Below are 13,159 nucleotides of genomic sequence, written 5' to 3'. Positions count from 1 at the left end.
AATTCGAGTCGAGCAAATCTCAATCTCGTTGTAATCTGTTGATGACAATGACAAATAAATCTTATTTTATCTTATCTTATCTTTATTACACCTTTCCATTTCAAAACCATAACTCAAGTAGCAAAGTAAACATTTGCATGAAACTGAAAATTTTACAACTTCCTTATTGTGATGGAAAAACACCCTGTGTTCTTATTTTGGTCCAAGATCATTAAGATACATGACACGTGACTGATGCACAAACAATGAGCCCTGAGGCACACCCAGTGTTCGCAGCGTTTAAAAGGCGGGAGGCTGAGCTCCTTCTGCATCCAGCCTCAGACTCCTGGACTAACAGGTAGCCTCCTCTCCTCTGCTCACACTCATCTCCTCTCTTATTGTCTTAATAAATTGCTTTTATTTTCTAAGACTTAAACTTTTATCTCAACAACAAAACTCTGTTTAGATTTGGATTTTTCAGGTCAGAAACTTCCCTACAGAGAAAAAGCAAGATGATTGCAATTTTCTTCTTCTTCCTTGCCATCCCGATGGCAGAGATGGCGGCTATTCCTGTGGTAAGTTTGAAGAGAGACAAATAAAACTAATTTGTTTCATCCAACACAGGGAAGGCTAATGTGTTTAGATATATTGGGTTTGTAATGCAGCATCATAAATATCCAAACTGTCATGAAACAGAAGAAATGTGGTTGTCATAAAATGCTAAAATCTCTGTCTGTGTTGCAGACAGCAGTTGGCAGTGTAAACCAAATCAGTGAGTAGAAAAAATGAAAGAAAAAAAAACCCTGAAGTGAAACTGAAATCTCTGACATGCTGATTTCTTTCCTTCCTCCCACAGATCAGACCGCGGATGTCTCAAAAGTCATCGCCAAAGCAAACGCTGGCATAAGTAAGACAGCAATTTCACACAACCCAACAACTTCGAATGTAATTTCATATTTACAAGTCAAGACAAAAAAAAGAATCATCATCTATTAATAAATCGACTGATTTATTTCTCAAAAATTAGGTTAATGTTTTGTCTTTGTCAAATCTACAAGCATAATAAGAAACTGGGTATTTTTCATCTGCATAGGGAAAGTTTGCAGACTGTCTCTACATTTCACTAGTTAAGTCATAAAAAAGTGATCAATCTGTTCATTTGCAATCTGTACAATTTATTACCAGGATAGCATAGCATTTTAAAAATATTGTCATAAAGAGAAGGTAAAGTAATTTTATTTATACAGCACATTTTCACCAACAAGGCAGTTTAAAGTGCTTTACATGAATTAGAAGGAAACACAAACAAAACAACAAAACTAAAAAGAGACAAAAGGGTAAAAGTATAAAACTACATATTGGTTCCTCATGTTGAATAAGAATAAGAATAAGTAATAGTAAAGACTTTGTACACTCCTGAGACCTGAATACAGCCAGCCTACTGGAGTTCTTACATTGGCCAGTTCAATACAGTATGTCTTGTTCAAGAGGCAGAAGTCAAAGGAATAGGAATATAAAAAAATGCTTTGTGTCATAAGGATAAATGTTTTGTGTGTTTTGTGATTCTGCAGAATCACTGACCCACGGTGACATTGCTCCGAACAAAAATAGGAACGCAGTCCCATGCACGGCCACCGGCTGCACATGGCCCAAAACTGGAAGCTACGTCTACATTCCCGTCGACATCTCCCCCGTATACTGTGAGCACAACCAGCACCTGAATGAATACACAAAAGACTTTAAATTAGATGCAAACTTTTACATGTTTCTTCATGTTTATTTCAGAAGGCAGAGGGATCAGTAGATGATGTCTGTGTTGGAGTTTAAATGCCAAACATGTTTTGTAGTTAGGACCTTGGTGTAAAATGTTTTGTTTTGCAGCCTTGGCAGAGCGTAACATCATCATCAATGGCCTGGTGAGCTTCTACGCCTCCACCTGCATTCGCTTTGTCTGGAGGAACTCAGCCCATGTGGACTACCTTTACTTCTTCCCTGGAAGCGGGTAGGAATGCAGTCACACACTCACACACTCTGACATTTACTTCCACATATTTCCGCTGATTTCCTCCTGATTTCCCCGTCAGGTGCTGGTCCTACCTGGGCCGTCAGGGCGGACTGCAGATTGTGTCTCTGCAGAGCAATGGCTGCGTGTATCACTCCATGGTGCAGCATTCGGTCAACCACGCTCTGGGCTTCCACCACGAACATGTCCGCTCTGACAGAGACTCCTACGTCCAGGTCCTCACCCAGAACATCATGCCAGGTCGGCTCACTCACACAATCGTGGCTTAATACTTCTACCTGCAGAACATCTTCAGCAATGAGAAGTGCAGATGGTTAGATCTGAAAACGAAAGTATTTTAAACAAGTCATACATTTCTGTATTTTACACATTTGGACAGAAATGGGAAAAAACTATTTGCATTCAAATCCATTCAGCCATTCATAGGGAACTTCACACTTTCCAAATGACCTCAGTGGTTTTTGTGTGGGAAGTTTGGAAACTGACATTTAAACTGTAAGATCACATTCCCTCATGTTCTACTTTTATCTATTGCAATGGAAAAGTGACATTTTCCTAAATAAAGTGACAATTTAAAAAGTTTTTTTTTCTTAACCAGGGCAAGAACAAAACTTTGTTAAGATACAGACTAACAACCTGGGCACTCCCTACGACTTCAACTCCATTATGCATTACGACAAGTGAGTCTTTGTCTGTGGCTTCAAAAATACCTTCTACTGTGTTACACACAGCTTGTTGTTTTCAGTCTGACTATGAGTGCAGATGCATTTTGTTCATCACTTCCTCTTTCGTCCAGGTATGCCTACTCCAGAAATGGCCTACCGACTCTCCTTTCCAAAGCTAATCCTTTCCTCAACTTTGGAACGGCCACATCGATGAGCGCCAACGACATCACCCGCATCAACAGGCTCTACAGATGCTGTGAGAAAAATATTAAGCTTTTTTAAAAATTTCTCTAGCTTTTCCAGCAGCTCCCATCACTTACGGTACTTTTTCTCTCAACTTAAATTCCAACAGAATAAAGGAGAAACTTCAGCTCTCCAGCGTCACCCTTGATCGGCTCTGATCTGCTCCTCTGCTGTCTCATTTACTGCATATCTATATAACTACATAACTGCTGAATACAGTTGTCTCTACAGAAAGAAAGAGATTTTTTCATCAAATTTAAAGAAATATACTGCAGATTCTCCTGCTGGACGAGCGTGGTATTACATCTCAATCTGTTAACGGCAGAATACATATTGGTGTTTATCGGTGAAGGATTTCTTATCAAAAAAGTTTTTCTTTTGGGTTTGGGTTGGCTTTTTTTTTGCATCTGCTATAAAAAATGAAAAGGGATGTTTCAATTGAAGATAAATCTAAGGGGAATTTTGGTTAAGTAAATTATGTTGTGACATAAAAACAATGCAAGATGGAAAGATGGATTGGACTGGTATAAAATGTCTCAATAAAAGTCAATTATTCAAGAATGTACAATCTATGGGAATGTAAAATGTAAAAGTTCCCCAATCACATTTAGCCTAAAAAATGTTACAGACATAATGTTACAAAATCTCATCCAACATGTTTTATTCTTGTGACCAACATGATTTTTTCCTGAGATTTAATGCTATTGTAATCCATTCAATCAAGTACCAAATAAAATTTGTTCATTCCAACATCAATGTTTCTTTCTTCTCTGTAACAGTTGGACATTAGGGACAAAGATCTGGGTTTCCTTTGTGCTGCACCTCCACCACAAAATAAAAGCCTCCACACATTCAGTATGAAGTTGTTTTAAAAATAAATGCTAAAATGATGTAAAGCATATGAGATAAATGAAAATATATATGCATAGCCTTTATTTGTGCACTCATACTAACCATAATCAGAGTTTTAGATTAGTCTAAATACAATGAAATGTTAATTCTTACTTTATTTTGAAAGTAACATGGTTGTGACGTGAGACAGATGAGCAATGAAAAAAAATTCAACTCTTTTATCTCCTCCTGCTATTGCCATCTGAAGAAATGTCCCTCTCCTGGTCAAAAACAACCAATCAGAGCCAGGAGGAGGGGCTTAGCGCTGCTAATCAACCTCCTGTACACTGTTCAATCTGCTAATGGTGGAAAAACAATTTACAGAAACAAACAGCCATCATTTATCTGCCTTCATCTGTGGCTATGCTAACTAGCAGACTGTGTTGTGGTGAACCAGCTGTAGCTTAGTAAAAAGCAAGTGGATGAGAGTGATGGACAGCGCTAAGACCCTCCTCCTGGCTCTGATTGGTTGTTTTTAACTGAGTGATTTGCTTCTGCACAGGATTTCAATTTTTTTCACAGATTATCTGTTTTATGTGATACTGTCAGACCATAATGATAATATTAACAAATATGTAAAAATATTTTTTATATAAAAGTTACATTTTGGAGCTTTAAGTGATGAGTTACTGAAACATTTGTGACAGATACTCCTGTTACAAAGGATGTAACTTTTAATTTGCTAGCAGAGATACAGAAAAGTTGACTCACAAAATGCCAGTGTGCTTTGCTTTACCAAAATGATGCAATTTTCTTACATCTGTGTTCCAGAGTCCTGTAGTAGAACCTGCTCAGTATCCCAGTGAATTTGAAACAAAGATGCATTTTATCTGACACATCAAATACATAAATTTAACCAAAGGTTCTGGCAACATTTCTTTCTCAAAAGAGCTTATGGATATCTTTAAAAGCATCCCACAACTACAAGCTGACAAAGGTGAGACACAAGCTCACAAAACCAAAAAAACCCCAGCAGATAATACTGAGAATTTCTTTTATTTCAACACTAATCCTTAAAATAATAACAAATACGCATGTTTTTGATGTCAGATTAATTTAAAATTGCAGTCTTGTGTTTGCATTCCTGTCTGTGTTGGCGTGTAATTTCCTGTTGCAGAGCCAAAGAGATATGATGACATTGCTATGCCAAAAATCTTTAAGAGGAATGCAGACCCGTGCACCATCGTAGGCTGCAAGTGGTTCAAATCTGGAGAGCACGTCTACATACCGTACTACATCGACACTAATTACTGTAAGAGTCATGTGAACAAGGCAAAAATACTTACAGCTGAGGTCAAAATGACTACGCACTGTGCTGAAACTTTAAGTTTTTTCAAAGATTTCTCAAGTGCTGTTAAACAGATCAATGATGTTTCAGTATGACTTTCACAAACATCCTAGTTTTTATTTTGGATTCTTACAAAAACCAATAATTACCCCCCTAAAGAACTGGCCTTTTTATTTAGCCAAAGCGCAAACCACTGCTGTGAAATCATGTGCTTTCACTTGTATTCAATCAATCAACAATAAAAATCTCATTAAGGCTTTGAGCTGTCACCTGAGAAAGCCTCATGCCAAAAGCAAAAGAATTCAGTTTAGACTTGAGAAAATGAAATGGTTGATGCTCACAAAGCAGGAGAAGAAAATCTAAAGTTATCACAGAGTTTCCAAGTGTCAAGAAATGGAGTGAGACGTGTCGTCAAGAAACTCGAAGAGAGACACAAAGTACAGAACAAGTCTGGCACAGGAAAGAAAAGAAGTGAGAGATGTGTCCAAAATTCCTGGAACAACCACTGAAACATCAGTAGAGCTCTGTATAGAAAAGAACTGCAAAGAGACGCATTCAAGGACAATCTGGACAAAGATTATGGATACTGAAGCCACATGGAGTTTGACTGAAGATCACTGTGAGACATGGTGGTGGAAGTATCATGCTGTGTGACTGCTGGAACTGGGAATCTCATCAGGGTTGGAGGAATGATGGAGAAAGAACGATGTTTGAAGATTTTGAAGGAAAACCTCAAGCAGTCAGCAGCAGAACCGGGTCTGGGTTGTCACTTTGTCTCCCAACACGACAACAAGGCAAAACATGAGCTGCGTCCGGAAAACCAGGCTGAACGTTCCTGACTGGCCTAGTCAAAGCCCTGACCCATTGAAGAGCAGAGCCCATGAGAGAAGACCATCAAGTCTGGAGGATTCCTCCGGAGAGACGCAAAAACTTGCTACAGACTAGAAAACATGACTTAATATTAGCATCAGAGCAACGATTCATTTTGACTGTGGAAGGTTTTGATTTTCAGGAAAGAATTTGGTTTCTGTGTGCAATAAATAAATAAATATAAGCATACAAAATAAATAGAAAAGCTGTATTTAAAAACACATTTTTGAATCTTTGAAAAAGACTTAGAATTTCATAGGATGCCTAATAATTTTGACCTTATCTGTATTTTTAGTAATATAGGTACTAAGTTTTTTTTTTTTTTTTGCAGCTCTGGAAGAACGACACCAAATCCTTGTAGTTCTTCAAAGATTCAACAAGTCCACCTGCATCCGTTTTGTACCGTTTAAATTGAAGAATTCTGATTACCTATATTTCTATACTCGACCTAATGAAGGGGTCGAGTACACACACACCCCCACACACACGCACACCCACGCACACACACACACACACACACATGCACATATACACATAATCTAGAAACTCAAACCTGCTTAACTTGAATTACCCAGAGAAAACCCTGCACATCTGGAGAACATCAAAGCTTCAGACCAAGAAGGTTTATCAAGTTTCTAGAAGCACCATCACCAGCCTCTCCTCTGCTCTAATCCATCCTGATAGAACTATTGTTTTTATTTGTTTTGATTTCATTTATTGCTCTTAATGAACTATTTAAGCCTTAACATTAAAATGTACTTTAACCCTTTCATGCATGAATTATGATCCTTTGTGTCAGAATTATTTTTCCATTTTTTAAAATGTTTTTCTTAAGGCATAAAAAAGGTAGGAAATTTTTTTTGTAAAAATAATTTTTATTTTATTTTTATGTGATCAATTGTAATTTTGTCCAAATACAAAGTTGTTATTTGAAAAATACATCAGTAGTATTGATCCTTAGGGGTTATCTGATGTCACAATATTTTTTTTACTTGCAAGAGTCGTCTACAGTAGAAGGAGGGACCGGGTCGGTTCTCATGCTTTTTTGTCTGTCGGCCATATTGTATTTAACAAAAATAATTTCTTGCATTTGCAGCTGATGGCCAGTAGTTGATGGTATATTTTATGATGCATTAGGGTCCACTTCAGTGGTCTGTGTGCATTTATAACATAAAAATCCACAGGAAGCACAAGAAAATGGCTTTTAGATAGCTGTCCACTGTAGTGACCACTATGCATGAAAGGGTTAATAAACAACATTGATTATATTTAACCATGTTTGTGTGTGAATGAAAGTCTCAATATCAAGAACGACAACAACTATGAACTTATCAGAAGTTAAATCTTCAAAAGCTAAACTGGCTGTTTATGACAGCAAACCTTCAGGTTATGAAGATGATAATGTTTAAAAAACAAACAATTTTAAACAAACTTTTCAAGTTAAAGGAAAAACTAAAGTATTCACTAACAACAGCGCTGTTGAGTTAGTTTATTAAATTAAACTAACTTGTCCTCTGAGTTTATTGTCTGCAACATTTTGCAGACAAAATAAACTAAAAGATGTATAAAAATGTGTCTTTAATTCTTAGCAATAATTTTTCCTTTGCTTTTCTAAAGGAAACATAGACTTGGATTCTCAACTCGCCTACATTGCGAAGCAGTTTCTAGATTCGTGCAGAAAGGAACCAAATTTTGTTGTATTTATTTAAAAATGTCTATTTTTTCTATTAAATGCCAAGATTTAAAATTTTAATGAACAAAACAAAGCATTCTGTGGGTGATTTTGTTTAATTGTTATTTAATGTTAATACAGTTTTCTATGTATCTGAAGTTTTTCTGACACTTTGATTTGGTTTTTATTTGATCAGATTATTATCTGCTGTAATTTTATTAGCAATTCTAAAGTGTTTATATGCTAACTATTATGACTTTCTTTGTAAATGTCCACTAATGTGTTGGAATGTGTAGTGTGTATGATAAATATAGTCTGATGCCATGTCATGTTATTAAACTAACAACTTAAGGTCTAAGAGATTCCTGTCTCAGTACTTTATTCACTTCACCTTATTATAACCTGCTCAAACAAAAGTCTGAATGGCAAATGTATCAGAATCATTAATTGGAGAGTTGAGTCGGACTCTCCGGTCCAGTGCTTAACTGGTTTGAATCTTACATAAAGAACACAGATTTCTTTGTTTCAATTGGAAACTTCTCATCAAAGAGGTCAGAGGTCACATGTGGGGTACCCCAAGGTTCAATCCTAGGAACCCTCTTATTCAATATTTATATGCTCCCACTAGCTCAGGTTATAACAGGAAATAATATTAGCTACCATAACTGTGCAGATGACACACAGCTCTACATTATGATGTCACCAGGTGACAAAAAAGCCAGGAAGATAGAGCACATAACACCAGTTTTAAAGTCCCTCCACTGGCTCCTTGTAGCTCAAAGAATAGACTTTAAAATACTGTTGTTAGTTTACAAATCACTGAACGGCTTAGCACCACAATACATTAAAGATCTGCTGTTGTTGTATCAACCTTCCAGACCTCTCAGGTCTTCTGGATCTGGTCTGCTCTGCATCCCCAGAACCAGAACCAAAAGAGGAGAAGCAGCTTTTAGCATCTATGCACCACAAATTTGGAAAATCACAAAAATCCGTGAGGGACGACGGAGTCCCAGAGCAAAATTCCGTGAAAGAGGTGTACGGAGCCTTGTGCCGGAAGAAAAACGGCGAGTGACTGAGGATCACTGTGCATAACACAAACTCTGTAAATTCTAGACACTAACAGGTTCCATAGAATTGCACAAAAATCCGTGAGGGACGGTGGAGTCCCAGAGCAAAATTCAGTGAAAGAGGTGTACAGAGCCTTGTGCCAGAAGCCCATTAAAATGCTGTTTACATCGTTTTAAACTGTGTGATTGTGAGCGTGAGGGGGAATAAAAATAGCAACAGGTATTTTGTTCCATATAACACAGTAGGAGTGTAACAGGTAAACCTTTATGGATGCAAACTCAACTAAAAACCCACCTGTTTAGAATTGTATTTGAAACGTAATCAATTACAAATTTATTGATAGAACTTGACTTAATGTCGTGTTTTGATTATTGATTCTATGTTGCATTGTGTTTCTGTTTGATATGATGTAAAGCACTTTGAAATGCCTTGCTGCTGAAATGTGCTATACAAATAAAATTTGATTGATTGACTGATTGATTAATGTTCTATGTTTTAATAATGACCCTGTGTATTAATCATTCAAAGGGCATTAAGCTTTACCTTGCAGTGCCCCATTCGACCCACCAGAGGACAGAACTTCCCTCTTTATCAGAGAAGCTGGATTTCCTTCCATCACATTTTCAGCTCATCATAAAACAGCAGAGTTTAACCAAAATATCCTCTTTCTATTTCAAAATAATTTTTAGTGTTTCATTTTCTAAAAGACTACAACAGAAAAATGTTAACGTTGTTCAAACATTTATATTTTAAACAAGAATCTCATTATTCATCACAAAGAACAACCTGCATTTTCTGACTTTAAAAGAAGAACTTAAGATTTAACTTAAGGTAATGGTGTATACACATATTAAAATTATAACATTTAAACATCATCATCAATCTTTGCAATGTTTTTACAAATCAACAGTTCAGGTATAATAGAATAAAGTCAGTAGAATCAAATGAAAACATTATCTATTATGTTGCCCATAATTCCTGTTAAATTAATTCCTTCAAAGTTAATGCAGTTATAATCGACTGTAGTTCAATGTCACATGTTTAGTGTGAATAAATTCATCAGCTGTGTGTGGAATAAAATAATTATTTACAGTGTGTTTACTTTTATTAGAAGTTTATTTAATATTAATCTTACAATGTTTAATCAGTTTATTATGTCTCACTCAGTCTTACAGAGTCATTGATTCTCTTTTTAGCCTTCACAGTTTGCCTCAGTGTGTCAGAAGCTCAGCAACAGGCGATAAGTAAATAGTTGTCATACCTTGCGGAGTGACAAGACCAGACCAACGGCGGAGCGATTATTATTAGGCACCGAATATTCTGTCTGAAACCCATTTTTAACTGAAGGTTGCATTTTTCTCTGTGTGTGTATTAATCTGATTAGCTCCTTGGGAATGTTGGTGATGACACTCTTTCTGTGGGAGAAGGACAGTATACAGTATATAAAGAGAGGTGATTCCTTTGTCTAGTTAGATCTCTTCTGAGCTCTTCATCTGTGCAGATGTAAAATAAAGCTGTGTTTTGTTCTTTCTCTTTAACAAGGTTTGGACTTTGTTAATTTTTCTCGCTCCACAATTTGGCGTCACGAACAGGATTCTTCCCGGTTCGTCCTTCCGGTGGACAGCCAGGAGAGGGCTGATCACCAAGACCCTCATCTCCATAGCAGGCCTGTCAGAGAGCGAGGGCTTTCCTGGAACTCCACCGGGTGGATCGATCGAGACAGAATCCGACAACCTGGTCTGGGGGAGAACAAACCAGCAGTGTTTAAGGTAAAAAGGCTGTTTTCAAATATATGTAAGAAAATTAGAGGGTTTTAGGCTTAAAACACCTCAGAGTTAGATTTTCCTGGGCGTAGGAAATCTAAAGTCTAAAGTAAAAGATTTTTGAAGGATTCTCCTGGGCGTACGAAATCTAAAACAGTATTCAGAGTCTAGGCTTAGCTTTGAAGGAATTTTTGTAGGTTATTTTAGGCTTAAAATAACTGAGGATTTTTGTAGATTGTTCTAGTTTTAGACAATCTATATAAAAAGGTTTTACTGATTTAGAAAAATCAGAGGGTGATTAAAAAGGTTTTCCTGATTTAGAAAAATCAGAGGGTGATTAAAAAGGTTTTCCTGATTTAGAAAAATCAGAGGGTGATTAAAAAGGTTTTGCTGATTTAGAAAAATCAGAGGATAAATAAATAAATAAAAAATAAATAAATAATAAAAATTTAAAAAAAAAGGAAAATGGGAGGATCTTTTAATAAAGGTCAAAATACTGAAGAATACGTTCCATGTGGCCCAGAAATAGATCATATGGTTAGAATTCATGGCAGAGTTTGTTGTCAACATGTTCCACAGTGGCACACAGAATTTGGTTTTCCTAAGAATGGCAGCTTAGAGGTAGACCACATCAGAGACTTAGAGCAGAAACCCTTAGCACAACGCACCAAACTGATGCAACACACAAAGATTTCAAAGACACACCTGCAAGCACTACAATCACACGAAGAAGCGTTTAATCTCTGGAAAAGAGAAGCCTTTTGCAGGGATCAAACACACCAGAGTAAACTACAAATGGTTCAGAAATTTGCACACAAGGGGAATGAAAAATATAAGACTAAAAAAGAACAGGAAAAATCTAATAAAACAAAATGTGTTTCTTCTCACGCATGTACATCACTGGCTGTACCTGGCTTGAGTCCAACGGCACCAACTGACACTTCAGCAAACCCATCTGTGGCTCCACTCTACCCAGCGCTCCAAGTCCTTGGAACTCCACCACCGTACCATCCAAAGACTGATGATCCAGGACTGAAGAATCCATTCTGGGATCCCTCGGACGACTCCCTGCCTCTGGCTATCCTCCACCAATCAAAGACTGAGCAGAAACCCCGTCCTGTTGACCTTGAGCAACAACAGGACCAGGACAGAGTTCCCTCACAAGGCATAACCCTGAAAGGCCCGCCTCCACGACCCCCTACAACCGAACATGGTCGTCACCTTCGCTCCAAAGACCAACCCCTGACCCCACCATCACCTGGCATCTCTGGAAGCCGGTACCGAGGACAGAAGGTTGAAACCTATCCCATGGTTGAAGTCCCTGGCCTCAAAGGCCCTGACCTTCTCTACAGAGCTTGGGGACCAGATGACCTCATTGCTGTAGCCAAACAGCACCTTCCCCCTATTGAGAAAGGAGGCAGAGCCATCGCTGAAGCCCTAGAGTATCTCAGCAAAACCATGAGACCAACGACCTATGAACTTAAGACTGTTTTGCTTCATGTTTATGGTCCAACTCTGGTCTCCAAACTTGGTCCAGTCTTCTCACAAGATCTCCGTCTAAGAGGAATGGATAACCCTGACGGAACCGACAATCCACTCAATGCTGACTACAACAAGGCTCTACGAAAAATCGGCGAAGCCTTCATAGAGCAGTTTCCAGTCCGCCCCAGCTACAATATCATCTCAGCCTGCATCCAAGGTCCAATTGAAGGTTCAAATGACTTTTATAGACGCCTGTTTGACATTTTCTCAGCTCACTCTGGTCTAGAAGTCCCCAAAAATGACTGGATGGGAAATGATCCGGCTGGTCCCTTTGAACTGCTTCTCTGTCAAAAGTTCCTGGAAGGACTGAGGCTTGACATCAGAGATGGAATCAAAATGTCCTACATTGGATGGGACATCACACCAAGAATTAAAGAACTTCTGCTTCATGCCCAACACAATGAGAAACTCTGCAATGATCGCCAGAAGAAGAACAAAGACCGCAAAGAAAAGCGCATGGAAGATGCTCAGCTCACCCTGATTCAACACATCACTGCTCAGAACTCCAACCACCGCCCACCTGCAGTTGATCAATATGGAGGTCCCTCACAAGATCCATGTTTCAACTGTGGCCAGATTGGACATTGGGCTCGAGAATGCCCTCAGAAAAAGCGAGACAGAAGCAGAGGTTTCCACCACCATCAAGGACGTCCAAACCCACGTGGCGGCTTTGGCCCACGCGGCCGAGGGTTCCTAACTCAGGGTGGTTTCAACAATCAAAGAGGACATTATTCCACCTGACTAGAGCCAGCAGCTAGCCCGGTGCCGTTGGATCAACCCATGGTTCAGCAAACCGCAAGTACCAGCACACACACATATATGGTATATCATCAAAATGCATATCAGAAGTTGCCAATGTTGACAGTGCAAGTTAAAGGTGTTGACATACATTTCTTAGTAGATTCTGGGGCCACCCAGTCTCTAATAAAACATGAATGTCTCCCTAGAGCTCCATTATCTGGAAAAACAGTTCATTCCACTGGAGCTTCTGGTCAAGTAACACCTGGACCAGTCACAAAACCATTAAATCTCATTGATCCTTTCACGGGACAGGAACTGACACATCAATTTTTGTTGTCACCTGTCTGCCCAATTAATCTATTGGCTCGAGATTTAATTTTAAAAATGTCTCTGTGTCTAAAATATACACCAGAG

The 13,159-nt window shown here is 38.3% G+C and overlaps 1 protein-coding gene across 1 annotated transcript; it reads left to right on the top strand.

The window, feature by feature from the left end:
• The first annotated feature begins 239 nt into the window (after nt 1-239).
• Nucleotides 240-3,662, top strand: LOC116718271 (high choriolytic enzyme 1-like). The gene is made up of 10 exons (XM_032560050.1): nt 240-337; nt 446-554; nt 724-751; nt 836-886; nt 1,551-1,679; nt 1,861-1,981; nt 2,064-2,242; nt 2,601-2,682; nt 2,799-2,923; nt 3,020-3,662. Coding segments are annotated over exons 1-10 (918 nt in total). The 5' UTR covers nt 240-245; the 3' UTR covers nt 3,022-3,662.
• The last annotated feature ends 9,497 nt before the right edge of the window (nt 3,663-13,159 follow it).

This window comes from Xiphophorus hellerii, chromosome 4 (assembly GCF_003331165.1).
Source record: "Xiphophorus hellerii strain 12219 chromosome 4, Xiphophorus_hellerii-4.1, whole genome shotgun sequence".
NCBI lineage: Eukaryota > Metazoa > Chordata > Actinopteri > Cyprinodontiformes > Poeciliidae > Xiphophorus > Xiphophorus hellerii.
The sequence above is the reverse complement of the archived record's forward strand: the minus strand, read 5'-3'. Positions and strand labels throughout refer to the sequence as shown.

Bases quoted from the DNA above. Each gene is read 5' to 3' on its own strand.
- LOC116718271 (XM_032560050.1), top strand. From the start codon at position 246: ATGAGCCCTGAGGCACACCCAGTGTTCGCAGCGTTTAAAAGGCGGGAG. The intron at 338-445 runs GTAGCCTCCTCT...AACTCTGTTTAG, and splicing joins TCAGACTCCTGGACTAACAG to ATTTGGATTTTTCAGGTCAG. The intron at 1,982-2,063 runs GTAGGAATGCAG...TTTCCCCGTCAG, and splicing joins TACTTCTTCCCTGGAAGCGG to GTGCTGGTCCTACCTGGGCC.